The sequence below is a fragment of the Triticum urartu genome, chromosome 6, assembly GCF_003073215.2.
Source record: "Triticum urartu cultivar G1812 chromosome 6, Tu2.1, whole genome shotgun sequence".
In the NCBI taxonomy this organism is placed as follows: domain Eukaryota; kingdom Viridiplantae; phylum Streptophyta; class Magnoliopsida; order Poales; family Poaceae; genus Triticum; species Triticum urartu.
In genome coordinates, this window is record NC_053027.1 from 523424042 (window position 1) to 523450287 (window position 26246).

Consider the following 26246-nt stretch of genomic DNA (forward strand, 5'->3'; position numbering starts at 1 on the left):
ATCCCGGACGTCACGAGGAGTTCCGGAATGGTCCGGAGGTAAAGATTTATATATATGAAGTGCTATTTAGGCCATCGGGACAAGTTTCGGGGTCACCGGTATTGTACCGGGACCACCGGAAGGGTCCCGGGGGTCCACCGGGTGGGGCCACCTGCCCCGGGGGCCACATGGGCTGTAGGGAGTGCGCCTTGGCCTATATGGGCCAAGGGCACCAGGCCCAAGAGGCCCATGCGCCAAGAGAAGAGGGAAAGGAAGAGTGCTAAAGGGGGAAGGCACCTCCGAGGTGCCTTGGGGAGGAGGGACTCCTCCCTTGGCCGCACCCTTCCTTGGAGGAAGGGCCAAGGCTGCGCCCCCCCTCTTCCTTGGCCCTATATATAGTGGGGGGAAGGGAGGGCAACCATACCCAAGCCTGGCGCCTCCCTCTCCCTCCCATGACACATCTCCCTCCTCCCGCAGCGCTTGGCGAAGCCCTGTTGGAATCCCGCTACTTCCACCACGCCGTCGTGCTGCTGGATCTCCATCAACCTCTCCTTCCCCTTGCTGGATCAAGGAAGAGGAGACGTCGCTGCTCCGTACGTGTGTTGAACGTGGAGGTGCCGTCCGTTCGGCGCTAGGATCATCGGTGATTTGGATCACGACGAGTACGACTCCATCAACCCCGTTCTCTTGAACTCTTCTACGCGCGATCTACAAGGGTATGTAGATCCACTCCTCCCTCGTTGCTAGATGACTCCATAGATAGATCTTGGTGACACGTAGGAAAATTTTGAATTTATGCTATGTTCCCCAACAGTTGGTTCCCACATGCTCCACGATGATCTCATCGGATGAACCACGATTTCAAGGATTCAATCAATCCCGTATACAATTCCCTTTGTCTAGCGGTATGATACTTGCCCGAGATTCGATCGTCGGTATCCCGATACCTTGTTCAATCTCGTTACCGGCAAGTCTCTCTACTCACTCCGTAACACATCATCCCGTGATCAACTCCTTGATCACATTGTGCACATTATGATGATGTCCTACCGAGTGGGCCCTGAGATACCTCTCCGTTTACACGGAGTGACAAATCCCAGTCTCGATTCGTGCCAACCCAACAGACACTTTCGGAGATACCTGTAGTGTACCTTTATAGCCACCCAGTTACGTTGTGATGTTTGGCACACCCAAAGCACTGCTACGGTATCCGGGAGTTGCACAATCTCATGGTCCAAGGAAATGATACTTGACATTAGAAAAGCTTTAGCATACGAACTACATGATCTTGTGCTAGGCTTAGGATTGGGTCTTTGTCCATCACATCATTCTCCTAATGATGTGATCCCGTTATCAACGACATCCAATGTCCATGGTCAGGAAACCGTAACCATCTATTGATCAACGAGCTAGTCAACTAGAGGCTTACTAGGGACATGGTGTTGTCTATGTATCCACACATGTATCTGAGTTTCCTATCAATACAATTCTAGCATGGATAACAAACGATTATCATGAATAATGAAATATAATAATAACTAATTTATTATTGCCTGCAGGGCATATTTCCAACAGTCTCCCACTTGCACTAGAGTCAATAATCTAGTTCACATCGCCATGTGATTAACACTCACAGGTCACATCGCCATGTGACCAACATCCAAAGAGTTTACTAGACTCAATAATCTAGTTCACATCACTATGTGATTAACACTCAATGAGTTCTGGGTTTGATCATGTTATGCTTGTGAGAGAGGTTGTAGTCAACGGGTCTGCCATATTTAGATCCCTATGTATTTCGCAAAACTTTATGTCATATCGTAGATGCTGCTACCATGTTCCACTTGGAGCTTCTCCAAATTGTTGCTCCATTATACGTATCCGGTATCTCTACTCAGAGCTATCCGGATAGGTGTTAAGCTTGCATCGATGTAACTCTTTACGTCGAACTCTTTATCACCTCCATAACCGAGAAACATTTCCTTATTCCTCTAAGGACAATTTTGACCGCTATCTGGTGATCCAGTCCTAGATCACCTTTGTACCCTCTTGCCAGACATGTGGCAAGGCACACATCAGGTGCGGTACTCAGCATGGCATACCGTATAGAGCCTATGACAAGAGCATAGGGGACGACCTTCGTCCTTCCTCTTTCTTCTGCCGTGGTCAAGCTTTGAGTCTTACTCAACTTCACACCTTACAACTCAGGTAAGAACCCCTTCTTTGACTGATCTATTTTGAACTCCTTCAAAAACATGTCAAGGTGTGCGTTCTTTGAAAGTATCATCAGGCATTTTGATCTATCTCTATAGATCTTGATGCCCAATATGTAAGCAGCTTTATCCAGGTCTTCCTTTGAAAATCACTCTTCAAACAACCGTTTATGCTTTCCAGAAATTCTACATTATTTCGGATCAACAATATGTCATCCACATATATTTATCAGAAATGTTGTAGTGCTCCCACTCACTCCATCAAAACATATATTCCGATTCCGAGATGCTTGCTCTAGTCCATAGAAGGATTGCTGGAGCCAGCATACCTTTTAGCATCCTTAGGATCAACAAAACCTTTTATTGTATCACATACAACTTTTCTCACGAAAACTTGGTAAGAAAACTTGTTTTGACATCCATATGTAAGATTTCATAATCGAAAAATACAGCTAATGCTAACATGATTCCGACGGACTTAAGCATCGCTACGGGTGAGAAATTCTCATCGTAGTCAACTCCTTGAACTTGTGAAAAGACTCTTTCCCATAAGTTGAGCTTCATAGACGGTAACATTACCGCCCACGTCCGTCTTCTTCTTAAAGATCCATTTGTCTCAATGGCTTGCCGATCAACGGGCAAGTCCACCAAAGTCCATACTTTGTTCTGATACATGGATCCTATCTCAGATTTCATGGCTTATAACCATTTGTCGGACTACGGGCCCACCATTGCTTCTCCATAGCTCGTAGGTTCATTGTTGTCTAACAACATGATATTTAAGACAGGATTACCGTACCACTCAAGAGTAGTACATATCCTTGTCGACCTACGAGGTTCGATAGCAACTTGATCCGAAGCTTCATGATCACTATCATTAACTTCCTATTCAACAGACGTAGGTGCCACAGAAAACATCTTTCTGTGTTGCATCATTCTCTGGTTGAAATAAAGGTTCGACAACCTCATCAAGTTCTATCTTCCTCCCACTCAATTCTTTCGAGAGAAACTCCTTCTCGAGAAAGGACCCGTTCTTAGCGACAAACAATTTGCCCTCGGATCTGAGATAGAAGGTATACCCAACTGTCACCTTTGGGTATCCTATGAAGATGTGTTTGCCTGCTTTTGGGTTCGAGATTCTCTAGCTGAAGCCTTAAACATCGCAGCCCCAAACATTAAGAAACGACAACTTTGGTTTCTTGCCAAACCAATGTTCATATGATGTCGTCTCAACGGACTTAGATGGTGTCCTATCTAAAGTGAATGCAGCTGTCTCTAACGCATAACCTCAAAATGAAAATGGTAGATTGGTAAGAGACATCATAGATCGCACCATATCTCACAGGGTTCGATTACGACGTCCGGACACACCATTACCTTGTGGTGTTCCAGGTGGCTTCAACTGTGAAACAATTTCGCAATGTCTTAAGTGATTGCCAAACTCATAACTCAGAAAATCCCCTTTTGATCAGATCGTAGGAACATGATCTTATTGTTATGATGATTCTTAACTTCACTCTGAAATCTCTTGAACTTTTTCAAACGTTTCAGACTTGCGCTTCATTAAGTAGATATACCTATATCTACCCAAATCGTCAGTGAAGATGAGAAAATAGCGATATCCTCCACACGCTTCAATTCTCATTGGATCACATGCATCAACATGCATGATTTCCAACAAGTCACTTGCCCGTTTCATTGTACCTGAAAATGGGGTCTTAGTCATCCTGCCCATGAGGCATGGCTCGCATGTGTTAAATGATTCAAAATCAAGTGACTCCAAACATCCATCGACATGGAGTTTCTTCATGCATCTTACGCCAATATGATCTAAGCGGTAGTGCCACGAGAAAGTGGTACTATCATTATTAACTCTACATATTTTGGCGTGAACATGTGTATTACCACGACCAAGATTCAATGAACCATTCACATAGGGTGCATGACCATGAAAGGTATCATTCATGTAAACAGAATAACCATTATTCTCTAACTTAAATGAATGACCGTATTGCAATGAACATGATCTAATCATATTCATGCTCAACATAGACACCTGATAACATTTATCTAGGTTCAATACTAATCCCGAAGGCAGATGGAGCGTGCGATGGTGATCTCATCAACTTTGGAAACACTTCCAACACACATTGTCACCTCGCCCTTAGCCAGTCTCCATTAGTCCGTAGCTTTTGTTTCAAGTCACCAATAATAGCAACTGAACCGGTATCCAATACCCAGGTGCTACCAGGAGTACTAGTGAGGTACACATTAATAACACGTATATACTTTGTTGAAGTTTCCAGCCTTCTTATCTACCATGCATTTGGGGTAATTCCGCTACCAGTGACTGTTCCCCTTACAATAGAAGCACTTAGTCTCGGGTTTGGGTTCAACCTTGGGTTCCTTCACTGGAGCGGCAACTGGTTTGCCATCCATGAAGTTTCCCTTCTAGCCCTTGCCCTTCTTGAAACCAGTGGTCTTGTTAAACCGTCAACACTTGATGCTCCTTCTTGATTTCTACCTTTTGCGGTCTTAAGCACTGCGAACAGCTCCGGGATCAACTCCATCCCTTGCATGTCATAGTTCATCACGAAGATCTAGTAGCTTAGTGATAGTGGCCAGAGAACTCTATCAATCACTATCTTATCTGGAAGTTTAACTCCCATTTTATTTAAGTGATTATAGCATCTAGACATTCTGAGCACATGCTCACTAGCTGAGCTATTCTCCTCCGTCTTGTTGGCAAAAGAACTTGTCAGAGGTCTCACACCTCTCAACACGGGCATGAGCCTGAAATCCCAATTTCAGCTCTTGGAACATCTCATATGTTCTATGGCGTTCAAAACGTCATTGGAATCCCGATTCTAAGCCGTAAAGTATGGTGCACTAAACTATCAGGTAGTCATCAGAATGTGTCTGTCACGTGTTCACAACATCCACAGATGACGTTGTAGGGGTTTGCACATTGAGTGGTGCATCAAAGACGTAAGCCTTCTGTGTAGCAGTGAGGACACTCCTCGGACTACGGACCTAGTCCGCATCATTGCTTACAATATCTTTCAACTTAATCTTTCTCTAGGAACGTATTGAAACAGGGAACTACAACATGAGCTATTTATCTACAACATATTTGCAAAGACAATTTAGACTATGTTCATGATAATTGAGTTCATCTAATCAAATTATTTAATGAACTCCCACTCAGATAGACATCCCTCTAGTCATCTAAGTGAAACATGATCCGAGTCAACTAGGCCGTGTCCGATCATCACGTGAGACGGACTAGTCAACATCGGTGAACATCTTCATGTTGATCGTATCTTCTATACGACTCATGCTCGACCTTTCGGTCTTCCGTGTTCCGAGGCCATGTCTGTACATGCTAGGCTCGTCAAGTCAACCTAAGTGTATTGCGTGTGTAAATCTGGCTTACACCCGTTGTATTCGAACGTTAGAATCTATCACACCCGATCATCACGTGGTGCTTCGAAATGACGAACCTTCGCAACGGTGCACAGTTAGGGGGAACACTTTTCTTGAAATTATTGCGAGGGATCATCTTATTTAAGCTACCGTCGTTCTAAGCAAATAAGATGTAAAACATGATAAACATCACATGCAATCAAATAGTGACATGATATGGCCAATATCATTTTGCTCCTTTTGATCTCCATCTTCGGGGCTCCATGATCATCGTTGTCACCGGCATGACACCATGATCTCCATCATCATGATCTCCATCATCGTGTCTTCTTGAAGTTGTCTCGTCATCTATTACTTCTACTACTATGGCTAACGCTTTAGCAACAAAGTAAAGTAATTACATGACGTTTATGTTGACACGCAGGTCATAAATAAATTAAGACAACTCCTATGGCTCCTGCCGGTTGTCATACTCATCGACATGCAAGTCGTGATTCCTATTACAAGAACATGATCAATCTCATACATCACATATATCATTCATCACATCCTTTTGGACATATCACATCACAAGGCATATGCTGCAAAAACAAGTTAGACGTCCTCTAATTGTTGTTGCAAGTTTTTACGTGGCTGCTATAGGTTTCTAGCAAGAACGTTTCTTACCTACGCCAAAACCACAACGTGATATGCCAATTTTTATTTACCATTCATAAGGACCCTTTTCATCGAATCCGATCCGACTGAAGTGGGAGAGACAGACACCCGCTAGCCACCTTATGCAACTAGTGCATGTCAGTCGGTGGAACCGGTCTCACGTAAGAGTACGTGTAAGGTCGGTCCGGGCCGCTTCATCCCACGATGCCGCCGAATCAAGATAAGACTAGTAACGGCAAGTAAATTGACAAAATCGACGCTCACAACAACTTGTGTTCTACTCGTGCATAGAAACTACGCATAGACCTAGCTCATGATGCCACTGTTGGGGATCGTAGCAGAAATTTAAAATTTTCTATGCATCACCAAGATCAATCTATGGAGTAATCTAGCAACGAGGGGAAGGAGAGTGCATCTACATACCCTTGTAGATCGCTAAGCAGAAGCGTTACAAGAACGCGGATGAAGGAGTCGTACTCGTAGCGATTCAGATCGCGGTTGATTCCGATCTAAGCGCCGAACAACGATGCCTCCGCGTTCAACACACGTGCAGCCCAGTGACGTCTCCTACGCCTTGATCCAGCAACGGGAGAAGGAGAGGTTGGGGAAGACTCCGTGCAGCAGCAGCACAACGGCGTGGTGGTGGTGGAGGAGCGTGGGACACCAGCAGGGCTTCGCCAAGCACTACGAGAGACGAGGAGGGAGAGAGGTAGGGTTGCGCCAACAGGGGAAGAACTTCGTGTGTTGGGCTGCCCCTTTGCCTCCACTATATATAGGGGGAGAGGGAGGGCTGCGCCCCCACCTAGGGTTCCCACCCCAAGGGGTGCGGCAACCCTAGATCCCATCTAGGGTGGCGGCCACAAGGGGGAGAGGAGGAGGCGCACCTGGGGTGGGCCTTAGGGCCCATCTGCCCTAGGGTTTGCCCCCTTCTCCTCTTGGAGGCGCCTTGGGCCTTGGTGGGAGGCGCCCCAGCCCACCTAGGGGCTGGTCCCTTCCTACTATTGGCCCATGTATGCCTCCGGGGCTGGTGGCCCCACCTGGTGGACCCCCGGGACCCTCCGGTGGTCCCGGTACACTACCGGTGATGCCCGGAACACTTCCGGTGGCCAAAACCATACTTCCTATATATCAATCTTTATCTTCGGACCATTCCGGAACTCCTCGTGACGTCCGGGATCTCATCCGGGACTCTGAACAATATTCGGTAACCGCGTACATACTTTCCCTATAAACCCTAGCGTCATCGAACCTTAAGTGTGTAGACCCTATGGGTTCGGGAGTCATGCAGACATGGCCAAGACAACTCTCTGGTCAATAACCAACAGCGGGATTTGGATACCCATGTTGGCTCCCACATGCTCCACGATGATCTCATCGGATGAACCATGATGTCAAGGATTCAATCAATCCCGTATACAATTCCCTTTGTCTATCTGTACGATACTTGCCCGAGATTCGATCGTCGGTATCCCGATACCTTGTTCAATCTCGTTACCGACAAGTCTCTTTACTCGTTCCGTAACACATCCCATGATCAACTCCTTGGTCACATTGTGCACATTATGATGATGTCCTACCGAGTGGGCCCAGAGATACCTCTCCGTTACACGGAGTGACAAATCCCGGTCTCGATTCGTGCCAACCCAACAGACACTTTCGAAGATACCCGTAGTGTACCTTTATAGCCACCCAGTTACGTTGTGACGTTTGGCACACCCAAAGCACTCCTACGATATCCGAGAGTTGCATAATCTCATGGTCTAAGGAAATGATACTTGACATTAGAAAAGCTTTAGCATACGAACTACACGATCTTTTGTGCTAGGCTTAGGATTGGGTCTTGTCCATCACATCATTCTCCTAATGATGTGATCCCGTTATCAATGACATCCAATGTCCATGGTCAGGAAACCGTAACCATCTATTGATCAACGAGCTAGTCAACTAGAGGCTTACTAGGGACATGGTGTTGTCTATGTATCCACACGTGTATCTGAGTTTCCTATCAATACAATTATAGCATGGATAATAAATGATTATCATGAACAATGAAATATGATATAATAATAACTAATTTATTATTGCCTCTAGGGCATATTTCCAACAACTGTAACACCCTACAACAGTGAATCCCATACGCTTGCGCGACACAGAAGGCACCATACAACAACACCATAATAATATATAATTCATATCAACCACACCATACCACAATTAACCCATAGGACAAAAAGAATCTACTAAAACATCATAGAGGTGCAACACATAACTGGATAATAATATTTAGCATAAAGAACCATGTTTAAGTAGAGATTACAGCGGAAGAGAGAGATTACACTGCTGCATAGAGGGCGAGAAAGTTGGTGATGACGGCGACAAAGTTGTTGGAGTAGATTGTTGTCACGATGGTTCCCCCGGCGGTGCTCCAGCGCCACCGGGAGAGAGGGGGAGAGCCCCCCCCCCCCCCCCCGCGTGCTTCACCATTTAGAATGCAATTCCTAGTTTTCAAAATTGAGCATGTTCAATCAGGTATAAAGTCGCCACTAACTAATAAATAGCCTCGAGGACGTTTTCTCAAGAAGTGAAAAGACTCCCTCTTCGGTACAACCGCCTCCCTAAACGTATAAAGAGTAATATGGACATTTGACAAATCCACTCCTACTGGGCCGACCCACTAATAGGAACCGAAATAGTGCATGGCGTAAAAATTCAAGAAAACATATGACAAGCTATCGGGATTCAATCTCGTGACCCTGGAGCTATGATTAAGTGTTGATAGCCTCTCCATCTGCCAGTTGCCTTAGATTAAACCTAGCGCGAGTCTTTTATGAACACACGGAAGCGGCACAGAACGTTTGCAAAATTTGGAACGTTCACTGAAACTTGAGAACATTTTTTAAATACCGATATATTTTAAAGTCCATGAACAATTTTTTTAAATAGAAACTTTTTCGAATTTTTAAAACAAAATGTGGAAATGCTTATATTTTTTAAGTCCATGAACTTTTTTTAATATGCAAATATTTTTTAATTTGTGAACAATGTTTTGAAATGATATTTTTTGTTGAAAACACGAATAATCTTTGAAAACTTGAAGCGCACTTTGAAATTATGAACACATTTAAAAAATAAGAAAGTTTTTTTAGAAATTCTGAATTATTTTTAAAAAAATCACACGAGCAAATTTTGAAACTCTAATTTTTTTTAAATACGAACAAATTCTGAAATTCTGAACATTTGTTGATGCGAAAAAATTAAAAGTGTGAAGAAAATTTTGTTAACAAATTCAAAAAATGTTCCAATTTTCACAATTGTTCTCAAGTTCAAAAACTATGTAAGGGAATTTCACAAAATGTTCTCGTTTGCAAAGATGTGTTCATAATATTGACAATGTTCGTATTTTTCATGTTTTTCAAATAATGTTGAAATTTACAAAAAATTGCTTTGAAAGATGCTAACGTTTCCAATTGTGTGCCTTTTTTACAAAACTGTTTCGAGATTCCCAATGTTGGCGTTTTTGCAAAATTTAAAAAGTTTTTCAAGTTCGAAAACAATCCAGAAATCATTTTAATAAATCGGATCTGCCACTTGTTCTTATAATTTCGTCTAATTCACTAATCACTCGGACTCGCTAGCTCCACTGGCTTTGAACTCTCTTCAACATGCACCCTTTATTCGCATCAAGGCATGTCTTAGCAGCGCAGCCACTTTGCTGGCCCAATCGGCAAGCACCGCTTGCCTAAAAAAAGTATGTCAGGCGGCGCGACGTATTTTTTTTAGAAAAGACCATCATACTCTTTATTATGAAGAGGTGTGGAGAAATCTTTACCTTTGATGTGTTTAGGAGGTTGCACTGAAGCAGAAGTGAAAAAAGAAAAAGAAAAAAGAATACACCCGGACCGTGCTGCGGACCGATACAGGACCGCGTTAAATGATTTCCGTGATCCAAGATGCGGACGGTTTAAGGGTCGTACATGCGCTTACTACTCCATTATTACTGCTGCATGCAGTGAACCTAGCGACGCACGTGCACAATGCAAGGCAACGCGAGCGTCAGCACGGCACTATGCTCGCGGCAAAAATGCTAAACACACGGGCCTATTACGGGACTGTTACCGGGTTTACTATAAAATCTCTCCACCGCCCCGTGATTTTCAGGTGGATGGGGCCAATCTCCTTCCTTATAATCCAATAAAACCTTGCCATGTCGGAGGCACTCCGTAAACCCTCCGTAACAGGCCCGTGCCTATTTCGTCTCGCCGTGCCTACATAACGCGAGCACTCCGCGGACGACATATCATCCCCATCCACACAGGTGATCGACCGATCACCGGAGAGATTGCACCTTTGCCAATCACTTGCACGTAGACACGGCAGCTTCGGCTCCGCATACATACATAGGCATGGCCACCAGCACCCCGCAGCTCGTGATGCTCGTGTCGTGTTTGGCCGCCCTTGCCGTCGCCGCCGGCGCCGGGGAAGTGGATGGTAGGCCAAAGGCCCGCGGGTTTGTGACGGCGAGCGGGGCGCGGTTCATGGCGGGCGGGCGGCGGTTCTACGCCGACGGGTTCAACGCGTACTGGCTCATGTACATGGCGTCGAACCCCGCGGACCGGAGCAAGGTGGTGGACGTGCTGGAGCAGGCGTCCCGCCTCGGCGCGACGGTCGTCAGGACCTGGGCCTTCAGTGACGGCCAGGGCAGCGACCGGCCGCTGCAGATCACCCCCGGCGTGTACAATGAGCAAGTGTTCGTGGTATGTGTGTGTCTGTCTCACGTTGAACGGCGCGGCCAAAGCTACGCTAGAGATTTCCGTTTCACTTGAGCAGATTAATTACACGTACGCCAAAGATAGCCATAATACCGTTTACCCTAGTAGTCCTGCATGCAGGTTCGTTTCCGTCGCTAAAATCATGTGGTAGTAGCAACGATTTAGACAGATGGACACGAATAATGTCTGTCACGCCAAAGATCTTCTTAATCAATGGCCAGACGTCTTAAAATCTTACTGCTACTATTGCTCATTAAAATGTTTTACTCGTTTGCCCATTAAAAAGATTTCATTGTATACTCGTTAAAATCTTACTGCTCACTAAATCTTAATGCTACTATTGCTCATTAAAATCTTTTACTTGTTATTATTGTTATTGTCCATCAAAAAGTTTTCATCGTATATATCCCGGCAGTAAAAGGGTTTCATTGTACTACTTTACTCCTCCCTCCGTTTTAAAACATAATAATGTGTATTTGTTCTTTCAAAAGTCAAACGCTCCTATGCTCTGGCCCCAAAGATCTTAATCAATGGCCAGGCGTTTCAAAATCTTACTACTACTACTCATTAAAATGTTTTTACTCATTTATAATTGTTCATTAAAAAGTTTATATTGTATATATTCTATGGTAGCAAAAAGGTTTCATTGTACTGTATATTCCAAGTGAGCTGTAAAGATCTCACACGAAAACGTACCGATTCACCATTGAAGAGCAAGATACAGTGGCATACACGTATATATGCTGCATTTACTAAGTATATGTTTTTCCCCTTGGAATATATTTGTGCAGGGACTAGACTTCGTAATAGCGGAAGCGAAGAAACGAGGGATCTACTTGATCCTGAGCTTGGTGAACAACATGGAGAGCTTTGGCGGGAAGAAGCAGTACGTGAAGTGGGCGCGAGACCGGGGCCACTACCTTGGGTCCGACGACGACTTCTTCTCTGACGCGCTCACCCAACAGTTCTACAAGAACCACATTAAGGTCTCTCCCTCTTATGGAAGTGTTGCTGCACTGTATAGTTTTCCTTTTTGCGAGATATGCACCGTATATACGTCATATCATTGTGGTTATATGTGTTTGTGGAACAGAGGATGATCACGCGAGTAAACACCTTCACGAGGGTGGCGTACAAGGACGAGCCGACCATCTTCGCGTGGGAGCTGATGAACGAGCCTCGCGTCCCGAGCGACCTCTCCGGAAAGACAATGGAGGTCGGTCACTCACACAAAACAAAACAAAAAAATCTATGGCCTCAGTTCACTTCCTATATATCACGCCTGTTTATTTTGGCCATTCCGTTCATTAGTTTGATTTGATGGATTTGCAACTTTGCATCCAGCGCTGGGTGGCGTCGATGTCCGCGTACGTCAAGTACGTCGACCCCAAGCACATGGTGGAGATTGGCATGGAAGGGTTCTACGGCGAGTCCACGCCGGAGCGCAAGCGGTTCAACCCGGGGCAGGGGTACACCGCCGGCACCGACTTCGTCTCCAACAATCGCATCCCCACCGTCGACTTCGCCACCATCCACGTCTACCCCGACCAGTGGTACGCAAAATAAGTTCATCTTCTCCTAGCCCGAACCATCGATGGATTAAACGTGTCACTCGCGCGTGTGTGTGGCAGGATGCCGGGGTCGAGCAGCCAGGCGCAGGTGGAGTTCACCAAGAGGTGGATGGCGTCCCACATCGAGGACGCGGGGAAAGCGCTGCGGAAGCCGCTGCTGGTGGCGGAGTTCGGCTGGTCCGCGCGCTCCGGCGGCTACACGGTGGCGGCGCGGGACGGCTACTTCCGCATGGTATACGACGCCATCTACGCTTCCGTGAAGGGGAACGGGCCGTGCGCCGGGGGGCTCTTCTGGCATGTCATGGCGCCCGGGATGGAGAGCTGGACGGACGGCTATGACGTCGTGTTCGAGCGCAGCCCCACCACCGCCGCGGTCGTCTCGCAGGAGTGCGCCAAGATCGACAGATTCACGCCCGCTGTCTAGCTTTTTTGTGATAGTGGCACATGCATGTGTGTGGAGGAATCGAAGACTCACGAGCCCATTGGATTCGAATTATTTACATCGGGTTGCTAATGAATAGAAGAGCGCTAGGCGTCCGTGGGACGGCGGGCCAACAAATCGTCCCTCTCCTCAGCCCTAATTCAAGTTATCTTTTTGTTTGCAATGTCATCACATCATTTCTTCTTGGTGTATGTCAAAACATTGCAGAAAACATTACAACAATTCAAGCAAATACAAGCAACAAATTTTATTTATGTATGCAATAAATTCTCGGTGGTAGCAACAAACTCCATAAGAGAAGTGGTTGCAATGTATTCAAGGATGTAAGCCAACATATGCAATAACAAGAAAATCAATTGGTAGTATGAAAACATAGTTCATAGCAGACACCTAGAATCATCGCAGCATGTCACATAATGTGTTGGCAGCAAAAAAAACATGAGCTTTCTAGCATGCCAAGCGATCACCACATCAAAATCCTCAAACCGCCAACCTCAATATGGAGCACTGACTTCGCCGCCAAACACGGCCTCCCTCGATCATACACCGCAAAGAACTTTGGTTGCGGGTTGTAGTCACCACGAGGTCATCCATGGCAGTGAGCTCGACGCTTGTGTTAAAATGGAAGAGGGTTATTAAGGGAGAAACACCCTGTTGTGGTGATAGAGGAGAAGCAGCATATAGCTAGAACGAGTGCACGAGTGGGTCAAGTGATCAACATCGTGGAATGATGCAAAAATTTAAAGCAACATGAGACGGGTGAAAGCAATGCTAAGTGATCCGTACACTATAAAGCGATCCGATCCGATGGACGGTCAGGTGATCCAAATCATTTTTCTAACGAATAAGACTACTACATGTTTTTTTAAGTAAAGGACGATGTAACTCCCCGTTTAATTGATGGAACCATAGAGACCAAGTACAAAACAAAACAAAACAAAAGCAACCCAAACATTAGACCACACCTCAGAGGGCACAATTTCGACACTAAGAAAAGGCTACAAAATTACCACAAGAGCATTAGCACACACGAGCAAATGACTAATGGCATCTTACTGAGTTGCTTGAACAGCAACATGGACTAAACAATCACACGCTATTAGGCAATAATGTGTCACCTAGCTGGATCCCATCCTTGAGCATGTTTAAACACTTCGCTCGCCACCACTGCGAGTATTCTGAATTCTTACCGAAGATCATCCATCATCTTTCCCATTTGCAATCCATTCCACTCGTAAATATATCTTTTTGTACCCCTGAAATAGCGAGAGAGTATCTCACCGTGCTTTCCAATTAAATAAAGTTATAGCTGTTGAACATACTTTACAAATGCCTAGCCACTTTGGGCCGAAGTAGAGCCGTGTTCTTATTGTAGGGGAATTACAAAGCGAGAGAGACGGGGTTTTTGCTTTTTCTTAACCTATGGGTAAGGAGAAAGAAATCTTCAATTAATCTTTTTTCCAGAAGGTAAAGCTTGGTGCAATCCCTTTGCTGCTTGTCGTTTCTTTCCTTCCAAATGCTCTAGGATCCCATTTGTAAATGTAATGACAAAGGAAAACACTTTAAAACAACCGACTGATTTCTGGAAGAAATCAATTGTGTCGCGTGAACAGAACATATCCTAGTTGCGACCATGCACCGCTCTTCCCTCTAGGGCCACTCGTCTCCTGCCTTATCTACCTTATCTCTCGAGAGCCGCTCGTCTCCTTCTCCCACCTATTTTCCCAACGATGATTTGTCTCTGTTTGTAGTACCACATGACCCGCACCGGCCGCCGATGCTGACGACGATGCACTCGCCACTATCCTCTGTAGCACCATGTGAGCGTCGCCATCCTAAACACAACGTGGTGATCCATTGAAGCACCGGTTGCAGCTCCTCGGGCACTGATGTTGTTTTGCTCTGACCACCACACCGCGAGGTTGTGGCGCCACCACACCGGCTGCTGCAACCCCCATGTTGCAGCAGTGCAACTAGCCACCAGCCATGCAGCAACGACGGCTTGTTGTAATGTGAGTGGGTTGTAGCATTGCCACTGCTGCAATCTCGATGACTTGGCTTCAACGTGCTCCAACCTAAAACATCGTCACTACTTCAATAACATCCCTCGCACTTCAGCAACCATGGCGGGGCTGCAAGTCAAACCGCACAACGACGAGGATCACCGTTGCTACAACTTGGACCATACTTTGACGCACTTCGCCCTGGAACATCCCTCGCTGCTTCAGCAACCACAACGCGGGTGCAACCTGGACGTGACTATGCAACAACAAGCAACACTGCTGGTGCAACCGCCCTGTCGCAACACCGCTCGTGCTGCAAGCGATGCTGCAGCGATGGCGCCTTGCTACAACCCCCGCAATGCCATCGTATTGCGATAAAGTGACGGGGTGCGGCATGATGTTGTGGCTGCGAACAACGACTTGTGAGCCATGTCTGGGCGAAGATGAGTGTGACCGCGTTGCTGCTTCCACTTCCGGCCGCCGCCAGTGCTGGACATCGGCGTCATCCTCACCATCAACGCCACCAACCCCAGTGTGGTGCCCGTGTACATCGCCTCCAACATCTCCACCCTCTACAGCGCCTCCAATGTCTCCATCCTCTATGGCCTTTGCGCTAGTGGCGATGAATTGGCACTGCTCGGGGAGCTCTTTGAAGATTCGTACCTAGGCGCTTGTTCACAACCACGTGTAAAATAATGGTTATTTTATTAGACCAGTAAAGTACACCTATATTTTTTTACGGTGTGTTACTTTACACCAATTCCAGTCGGGGCCTCAAGGGAGATCTCGATGCCTTCTTTCGTAGAGTAACACGGTGAGTAGCAGAGACAAGTTAGCTTTGTGTTGCAGTGTAACTTGTAACACAACGTTGTCGTGGGTGTCTTCCCCACTTCACCCTATAATACATAATACACACACTCGTACATATTCGAGAGAAAAAACTTCTTGCATGTATGCTTGTTTGAAAATGGATTACTCCACCTCGTGCTGCTGCAATTGCGTGAAGCCGCTGCCGCGTTTGCGTGCTGCCGTATGCACTAGGTGCTGCCGCCGTGTGCTACCGCGCATGCGTGTGTGTAGCAACATGTGTTGCCGAGCCGCCGACGCGTGCTGGGCACCGCAACCACGTGCTGATGCGTGTGCGTGCGTGCCGAGCGACGTAGCGTGCTCGCAGAGGCCCTCGCATTCGCGTGTGCGGAGCTCACCGCGGTTGGTTGCACCTTGGAGGGCCGGCCGCAGGTATGTTCCTCGCAGCTGCGTGCTCTAGCCGTGTCACATATAACATGTTCATTGAAGTGCCTCAAAATGAGGATGCTAATTTGAGAGGTGTGGTGGGCGGTAGAAAAAAATGAATGATTAAAGTGGACATGAACGGATACTGGCCGAGCGTGTCCGTGGGTGTTTAGGGGGTAATGTTTGTGCAATATGGCTGTAGATGCTCTAAGAGAAATATCCCAACAATGCAGTGCAGTGTTGCAAGTTGGAAAGGGGGCCAAAGGGAAGGAAACATACATTGAATGACATTCCATTCATATATGTACTTGTAGCAAAAACAAAACTGAGTGATAAATGGATTCATCTTGATGACAAGATAAACTTATTTTTTCTCCCCAAGCCACCCACGACGAAGTAGCACATCCCTGGTTAAACACTAGGTTTAGACAGCAACCAGGAGAATATCTTAATCCTTGGTTACAGTTTTTTTTCGAACGATCCAACTGATGGCTGGCTTGCATTGATTGACAGCAGAGAGTAAAATGGGAATACAAATCGGGCGGGGACTGGGGAGTGATCAGAAGATTAAGGAGATAAAAGGAAGAAGGGAAACAGGAAGCGTTTGTGACCAGCGAAAAGGCCGAAGCTTGGGCCGGTCACATGCGAGTCATACAATCCGCCTAGGTCCATCGTCCCGTGTTGGTCCCCAACGTGGCCATGTCATAAGGGGGGCCATCCCATCCACCTACAGATGATTATCTCTTCCAATCACTCGTTCAGATCCCCTCTGCTTCTCCCTTCCCTTCCTCCAAACGTGCCACTCTCCTCTCTTCCTCCCATGATACGGTTGTATCCTTCTCCTAGGCTGTCGGTGAGCTTCTGCGAGCCCTTTTCCCTCCATTTTGTTTTCCGGATCAAAGAAAGTTGTTGCAAAGGGAGGCCATGGGCTACTTGCAACCCGGGAAAGCCATGTCCGCGCATCTCCTCGGCGAGATCGGAAATTTTTGCAACTAGCGTGGACTAGAGGTGACGGCCACCGACGTTGAAGCTGCAACCGGCTCTGCGATTTGCTTCAATCGGCAACCGGAAAGCTACCACTGGCACCCGGGTTTGCTGCAACCAGGTGACGACGGTGCACTTTTTTTGCTGCAACGGGCAACAGGGAAAGCTACCACCGACACCTGGTTTTGCTACACCCAGGGAACGATGAAGTGTGGCTGGTGTTGGCGGGCTGCAAATTTTGTTGCAACTGACAGTGGGAAAGTTACTACTAGCGACCGATTTTTTGTTGCAACTGGCGTGCGGTGGTGCAAGCCACATGTGGTGGTGCGATGAGCGGTGACATGGGGTGACTGATGTCTACTACGCAACTTTATTCTTGTAGACACGTGTTGGTGAAGGAAATATGCCCTAGAGGCAGTAATAAAGTTGTTATTTATATTTCCTTATATCATGATAAATGTTTATTATTCATGCTAGAATTGTATTAACCGGAAACTTAGTACATGTGTGAATACACAGACAAACAGAGTGTCACTAGTATGCCTCTACTTGACTAGCTCGTTGAATCAATGATGGTTATGTTTCCTAACCATAGACATGAGTTACCATTTGATTAACGGGATCACATCATTAGAGAATGATGTGATTGACTTGACCCATCCGTTAGCTTAGCACGATGATCATTTAGTTTGTTACTATTGCTTTCTCCATAACTTATACATGTTCCTATGACTATGAGATCATGCAACTCCCGAATACCGGAGGAACACTTAGTGTGCTATCAAACGTCACAACGTAAGTGGGTGACTATAAAGATGCTCTACAGGTGTCTCCGATGGTGTTTGTTGAGTCGGCATAGATCGAGATTAGGATGTGTCACTCCGAGTATCGAAGAGGTATCTCTAGGCCCTCTCGGTAATGCACATCACTATAAGCCTTGCAAGCAATGTGACTAATGAGTTAGTTACGGGATGATGCATTACGGAACGAGTAAAGAGACTTGCCGGTAACGAGATTGAACTAGGTATTGAGATACCGACGATCGAATCTCGGGCAAGTAACATACCGATCACAAAGGGAACAACGTATATCGTTATGCGGTTTGACTGATAAAGATCTTCATAGAATATGTTGGAGCCCATATGAACATCCAGGTTCTGCTATTGGTTATTGACCGGAGACGTATCTCGGTCATGTCTACATAGTTCTCGAACCCGTAGGGTCCGCACGCTTAACGTTCGGTGACGATCAGTATTATGAGTTTATGTGTTTTGATGAACCGAAGATATTTCGGAGTCCCGGATGTGATCACGGACATGACGAGGAGTCTCGAAATGGTCGAGACATAAATATTGATATATTGGATGACTATATCCGCACACTGGATGAGTTCCGGGGGTCACTCGATAATTATCGAAGTGCTGGGGGGTTATCGGAACCCCCGGGGGAACTAATGGGCCACATGGGCCTTAAGTCGAGAGAGAGAGGGCCGGCCAAGGGACGGTACCAAAGTCCGAATTGGACTAGGGAAGGGGGGCACCTCCCTTTCCTTCTCTTCTCTCCCTCTCCTTCCTCCCCCCTTCCTCCTCCTAGTAGGACTAGGAAAGGGGAGTCCTACTCCTACTAGGAGGAGGACTCCTCCTCTCCTGACGCACCCCAAGGGCCGGCCGGCCTCCCCCCTTGCTCCTTTATATATGGGGGCAGGGGGCACCCTAGAACACACAAGTTGACCATTGATCCCTTAGCCGTGTGCGGTGCCCCCCTCCACCATAATCTACCTCGGCCATATCATCATAGTGCTTAGGCAAAGCCCTGCAATGGTAGCTTCATCATCACCGTCATCACACCGTCGTGCTAACGAAGCTCTCCCTCGACACTCAGCTGGATCGAGAGTTCGTGGGATGTCACCGAGCCGAACGTGTGCAGATCGCGGAGGTGCCGTACTTTTGGTACTAGGATCGGTCAGATCGTGAAGACGTACGACTGCATCAACCGCGTTGTCATAACGCTTCCGCTTACAGTCTACGAGGGTACGTGGACAACAATCTTCCCCTGTCGTTGCTATGCATCACCATGATAGATCTTGCATGTGCGTAGGATTTTTTTGGAATTACTATGTTCCCCAACAGTGGCATCCGAGCCAGGTCTATGCGTAGATGTTATATGCACGAGAAAAACACAAAGAAGTTGTGGGTGTGGGTATATACATATTGCTTGCTGCTACCTCTTGAGCACTGCGTTGGTTTTCCCTTGAAGAGGAAAGGGTGATGCAGCAAAGTAGCGTAAGTATTTCCCTTAGTTTTTGAGAGCCAAGGTATCAATCCAGTAGGAGATCACGCTCAAGTCCCACACACCTACACAAACAAATAAGAACCTCGCAACCAACGCGATAAAGGGGTTGTCAAGCCCTTCACGATCACTTACGAGAGTGAGATCTGATAGATATGATAAGATAATATTTTTGGTATTTTTATGATAAAGAGAAATAAAGACGCAAAGTAAAATAAACGGCAAAGAAAATAACTAAGTGTTGGAAGATTAATATGATGAAAGATAGACCCGGGGGCCATAGGTTTCACTAGTGGCTTCTCTCAAGAGCATAAGTATTACGGTGGGTAAACGAATTACTGTCGAGCAATTGATAGAACTGAGCATAGTTATGAGAATATCTAGGTATGATCATGTATATAGGCATCACGTCCGAGACAAGTAGACCAAAACGATTTTGCATCTACTACTATTACTCCACACATCGACCGCTATCCAGCATGCATCTAGAGTATTAAGTTCATAAGAATAGAGTAATGCTTTAAGGAAGATGACATGATGTAGAGGGATAAACTCATGCAATATGATAAAACCCCATCTTTTTATCCTCGATGGAAACAATACAATACGTGCCTTGCTGCACCTGCTGTCACCGGGAAAGGACACCGTAAGATTGAACCCAAAGCTAAGCACTTCTCCCATTGCAAGAAAGATCAATCTAATAGGCCAAACCAAACTGATAATTCGAAGAGACTTGCAAAGATAAACCAATCATACATAAAAGAATTCAGAGGAGAATCAAATATTGTTCATAGATAATCTGGTTCATAAACCCACAATTCATCGGATCTCGACAAACACACCGCAAAAGAAGATTACATAGAATAGATCTCCAAGAAGATCGAGGAGAACTTTCTATTGAGATCCAAAGAGAGAGAAGAAGACATGTAGCTAATAACTATGGACCCGTAGGTCTGAAGTAAACTACTCACACATCACGAGAGAGGCCATGGAGTTGATGTAGAGGCCCTCCGTGATCAATGCCCCCTCCGGCGGAGCTCCGAAAAAGGCCCCAAGATGGGATCTCTCAGGTACAGAAGGTTGCGGCGGTGGAATTACGTCTTCGTGGTGGTCCTAGATGTTTGGGGGGGGGTACATGGGATCTCTCAGGCCCCAAGAACGGAGGAAGAAGTACGTCGGTGGAGCAACGGAGGGCCCACGAGGGTGGAGGGCGCGCCGAAGGGGGTAGGCGCGCCCCCTACCTCGTGGCTTCCTCCGTTGTTTCTTGATGCCCACTCCAAGTCTCCTAGATCACGTTTGTGGAGAAAATCACGTTCCCGAAGGTTTCATTTCGTTTGGACTCCGTTTGATATTCCTTTTCTTCGAAACCCTAAAATAGGCAAAAAACAGCAATTTGGGCTGGGCCTCCGATTAGTAGGTTAGTCCCAAAAATGATATAAAAGTGCAAAATAAAGCCCATTGACATCCAAAATAGATAATATAATAACATGGAGCAATCAAAAATTATAGATACGTTGGAGACGTATCAAGCATCCACAAGCTTAATTCCTGCTCGTCTTCGAGTAGAAATGATAAAAGAAGAATTTTTGATGTGGGATGCTTTCTAACATATTTCTCAATGTAATTTTTTCTTTATTGTGGCATGAATGTTCAGATCTGAAAAATTCAAGATAAAAGTTTAATATTGACATAAAAATAATAATACTTCAAGCATACTAACTAAGCAATCATGTCTTCTCAAAATAACATCGCCAAAGAAAGTTATCCCTACAAAATCATATAGTCTGGCTATGCTCTGTCTTCACCACACAAAATATTTAAATCATGCACAACCCCGATGACAAGCCAATCAATTGTTTCATACTTTTGATGTTCTCAAACTTTTTCAATCTTCGCGCAATATATGAGTGTGAGCCATGGATATAGCACTATGGTGGAATAGAATGGTGGTTGTGGAGAAGACAAAAGGGAGAAGATAGTCTCACATCAACTAGGCGTATCAACGGGCTATGGAGATGCCCATCAATAGATGTCAATGTGAGTGAGTATGGATTGCCATGCAACGGATGCACTAGAGCTATAAGTATATCAAAGCTCAACAAAAGAAACTAAGTGGGTGTGCATCCAACTTGCTTGCTCACGAAGACCTAGGGCATTTTGAGGAAGCCCATCATTGGAATATACAAGCCAAGTTCTATAATGAAAAATTCCCACTAGTATATGAAAGTGATATCATATGAGACTCTCTATATGAAGAACATGGTGCTAATTTGAAGCACAAGTTTGGAAAAAGGATAGTAGCATTGTCCCTTCTCTCCTTTTCTCTCATTTTTTTATTTGGGCCTTCTTTATTTTTGGCCTCTTTTCTCCTTTTTTTTAATTTTTCATACGGAGTCTCATCCCGACTTGTGGGGGAATCATAGTCTCCATCATCCTTTCCTCACTTGGGACAATGCTCTAATAATGATGATCATCACACTTTATTTACTTACAATTCAAGAATTACAACTCAATACTTAGAACAAAATATGACTCTATGTGAATGCCTCCGGCGGTGTACCGGGATGTGCAATGATGCATGAGTGACATGTATGAAGAATTATGAACGATGGCTTTGCCACAAATACGATGTCAACTACATGATCATGCAAGCAATATGACAATGATGAAGCGTGTCATAATGACGGAACGGTGAAAAGTGTCATGGCAATATATCTCGGAATGGCTATGGAAATGCCATAATAGGTAGGTATGGTGGCTGTTTTGAGTAAGGTATATGGTGGGTTTATGGTACCGGCGAAAGTTGCACAATACTAGAGAGGCTAGCAATGGTGGAAGGGTGAGAGTGCGTATAATCCATGGACTCAACATTAGTCATAAAGAACTCACATACTTATTGCAAATATCTATTAGTTATCAAAACAAAGTATTACGTGCATGCTCCTAGGGGGATAGATTGGTAGGAAAAGACCATCGCTCGTCCCTGACCGCCACTCATAAGGAAGACAATCAATAAATAAATCATGCTCCGACTTCATCACATAACGGTTCACCATACGTGCATGCTACGGGAATCACAAACTTCAACACAAGTATTTCTCAAATTCACAACTACTCAACTAGCATGACTCTAATATCACCATCTCCATATCTCAAAACAATTATCAAGTATCAAAATTGTCATAGTATTCAATGCACTTATATGAAAGTTTTTATATTATAGAAAATTTCCATGTTGTTCTAGAGGAATCTCAAAATAATATAAGTGAAGCATGAGATATCAATAGTTTCTATAAAACAAATCCACCACCGTGCTCTAAAAGATATAAGTGAAGCACTAGAGCAAAAACTATATAGCTGAAAAGATATAAGTGAAGCACATAGAGTATTCTAATAAATTTCAAATCATGTGAATCTCTCTCAAAAGGTGTGTACAGCAAGGATGATTGTGGTAAACTAAAAATAAAAGACTCAAATCATACAAGACGCTCCAAGCAAAACACATATCATGTGGTAAATAAAAATATAGCTCCAAGTAAAGTTACCGATAGACGAAGACGAAAGAGGGGATGCCTTCTGGGTCATCCCCAAGCTTAGGCTTTTTGGTGACCTTGAATTTTACCTTGGGGTGCCATGGGCATCCCCAAGCTTAGGCTCTTGCCACTCTTTGTTCCATAATCCATCAAATCTTTACCCAAAACTTGAAAACTTCACAACACAAAACTCAAGATAGAAAATCTCGTGAGCTCCGTTAGCGAAAGAAAAAACAAAACACCACTTTAAGGTACTGTAATGAACTCATTCTTTATTTATATTGGTGTTAAACCTACTGTATTCCAACTTCTCTATAGTTTATAAACTCTTTTACTAGCCATAGATTCATCAAAATAAGCAAACAACACAAGAAAAACAGAATCTGTCAAAAACATAACAGTCTGTAGTAATCTGTAGCTAACGCAAGTTCTGGAACCCAAAAAATTCTAAAATAAATTGCTGAACGTGAGGAATTTATCTATTAATCATCTGAAAAAATAATTAACTAAATAGCACCTTCCAAATAAAATGGCAGCGATTCTCGTGAGCGCTAAAGTTTCTGTTTTTTACAGCAAGATCAAAAAGACTTTCCCCAAGTCTTCCCAAGGGTTCTACTTGGCACAAACACTAATAAAGCACAAAAAACACAACCAATACAGAGTATAGATAAATTATTTATTACTAAACAGGAACAAAAAGCAAGGAAAAAATAAAATTGGGTTGCCTCCCAACAAGCGCTATCATTTAACGCCCCTAGCTAGGCAAAAAAAAGCGAAGATAGATCTAGGTATTGCCATCTTTGGTAGGTAATTCTTCAATGAGACACCTAAAATTCTTAGGAGTTTCATTCTTTTTATTAATTATCAAACTCCTAGGCACAAAATCAATAAAATCATTTGTAGCAAACGGTTCCTTAATGATAGCAAAAAGATTGGGATGAACACTTATTGATTTTAAATCCGCAGTTTCCTTACTAGAGGATTCACCCTTATTTTTAGGAACATAAACAAGCTTGGCAATTTTAGTGGGAGGATTGGAGTATTTTTAACGGAATAAAAAGCGGACCCCAAGTTGGTGATAATTTCCTCAAGTTTATCGATTCTAGTAGAATCTTGATCTATTCTTTCATTAACTATGGGTTTTTTCCTTAAAAAATTTCAGAGCAACTCCCACCTTAGATCCATATTGCATCATTTGGTTGTGGATCTTTTTATCCAAATTCTCAATCAACTCTACAATAGCAACTTTATTCTCAATAATTTCAAGCCTTTGCATCACATGTTCCAAAGTTAACATAGTTCCGTTAACCAAAAGAGGTGGTGAGCCAAACAACTCTATCATAGAATTATAAGAATAAAAAGTATGGCTACCCAAGAAATTCCCTCTGGTAATGGTATCAAGAATATATATGTACCAAGGAGTAGTGCCTACATAAAAATTGCGGAGAAGAACAGAAGTAGATTGCTTCCTGATAGATATATTTTGAGCATTGCGAATTCTATACCAAGCATATTTTAGATTTTCTCCCTCCCTTTGTTTAAAATTAAGAACTTCATTCTCGGGAGACAACAGAGAAGATAGAGGACTAGCCATAATGACAAGCCAAGCAATCCAACACAAGCAAACAAGAAAGGGGCAAAAGAGGCAAATAGGGAAGAGAAGGGGAATGGAGAGAGAGGGCGAATAAAACGGCAAGGGTGAAGTGGGGGAGAGGAAAATGAGAGGCAAATGGCAAATAATGTAATGCGAGGGATAAGAGTTTGTGATGGGTACTTGGTATGTTTTGACTTGGTAATGACGCCAGAAATGACTCGTTGTTGGGAGTCAAATCTTGACTTGACTTGGCACGAATCTCCCCGGCAACGGCGCCAGAAATCCTTCTTGCTACCTCTTGAGCACTGCGTTGGTTTTCCCTTGAAGAGGAAAGGGTGATGCAGCAAAGTAGCGTAAGTATTTCCCTCAATTTTTGAGAACCAAGGTATCAATCTAGTAGGAGATCACGCTCAAGTCCCACGCACCTACACAAACAAATAAGAACCTCGCAACCAATGCGATAAAGGGGTTGTCAAGCCCTTCACGGTCACTTATGAGAGTGAGATCTGATAGATATGATTAGATAATATTTTTGGTATTTTGATGATAAAGAGAAATAAAGACGCAAAGTAAAATAAATGGCAAAGAAAATAACTAAGTGTTGGAAGATTAATATGATGAAAGATAGACCCGGGGGCCATAGGTTTCACTAATGGCTTCTCTCAAGAGCATAAGTATTACGGTGGGTAAACGAATTATTGTCGAGCAATTGATAGAACTGAGCATAGTTATGAGAATATCTAGGTATGATCATGTATATAGGCATCACGTCCGAGACAAGTAGACCGAAACGATTCTGCATCTACTACTATTACTCCACACATTGACCGCTATCCAACATGCTACTAGAGTATTAAGTTCGTAAGAACAGAGTAATGCTTTAAGGAAGATGACATGATGTAGAGGGATAAACTCATGCAATATGATAAAACCCCATCTTTTTATCCTTGATGGAAACAATACAATACGTGCCTTGCTGCCCCTGCTGTCACTGGGAAAGGACACCGCAAGATTGAACCCAAAGCTAAGCACTTCTCCCATTGCAAGAAAGATCAATCTAGTAGGCCAAACCAAACTGATAATTTGAAGAGACTTGCAAAGATAAACCAATCATACATAAAAGAATTCAGAGGAGAATCAAATATTGTTCATAGATAATCTGGATCATAAACCCGCAATTCATTGGATCTCGACAAACACACCGCAAAAGAAGATTACATCGAATAGATATCCAAGAAGATCGAGGAGAACTTTCTATTGAGATCCAAAGAGAGAGAAGAAGTCATCTAGCTAATAACTATGGACCCGTAGGTCTGAAGTAAACTACTCACACATCACCGGAGAGGCCATGGAGTTGATGTAGAGGCCCTCCGTGATCAATGCCCCCTCCGGTGGAGCTCCAGAAAAGGCCCCAAGATGGGATCTCTCGAGTACAGAAGGTTGCAGCGGTGGAATTAGGTTTTTGTGGAGCTCCTGGATGTTTGGGGGTACGTGGATATATATAGGAGGAAGAAGTACGTCGGTGGAGCAACGGAGGGCCCATGAGGGTGGAG

At 44.6% G+C, this 26246-nt stretch overlaps 1 protein-coding gene across 1 annotated transcript; it reads left to right on the forward strand.

Annotated features, from left to right (window-relative positions):
* The first annotated feature begins 10511 nt into the window (after positions 1-10511).
* Positions 10512-13185, forward strand: LOC125512638 (putative mannan endo-1,4-beta-mannosidase 9). Its single transcript, XM_048677736.1, has 5 exons — positions 10512-11029; positions 11836-12030; positions 12138-12260; positions 12389-12597; positions 12676-13185. The coding sequence occupies exons 1-5, from the start codon at positions 10679-10681 to the stop codon at positions 13037-13039; spliced, it is 1242 nt and encodes a 413-aa protein (XP_048533693.1). The 5' UTR covers positions 10512-10678; the 3' UTR covers positions 13040-13185.
* The last annotated feature ends 13061 nt before the right edge of the window (positions 13186-26246 follow it).

Excerpts from the sequence above, each read along its gene's own strand:
- LOC125512638 (XM_048677736.1), top strand. The coding sequence starts at position 10,679 with ATGGCCACCAGCACCCCGCAGCTCGTGATGCTCGTGTCGTGTTTGGCC. Across the intron at positions 11,030-11,835 it reads ACAATGAGCAAGTGTTCGTG|GGACTAGACTTCGTAATAGC; the intron begins GTATGTGTGTGT and ends ATATTTGTGCAG. Across the intron at positions 12,031-12,137 it reads TCTACAAGAACCACATTAAG|AGGATGATCACGCGAGTAAA; the intron begins GTCTCTCCCTCT and ends TTTGTGGAACAG.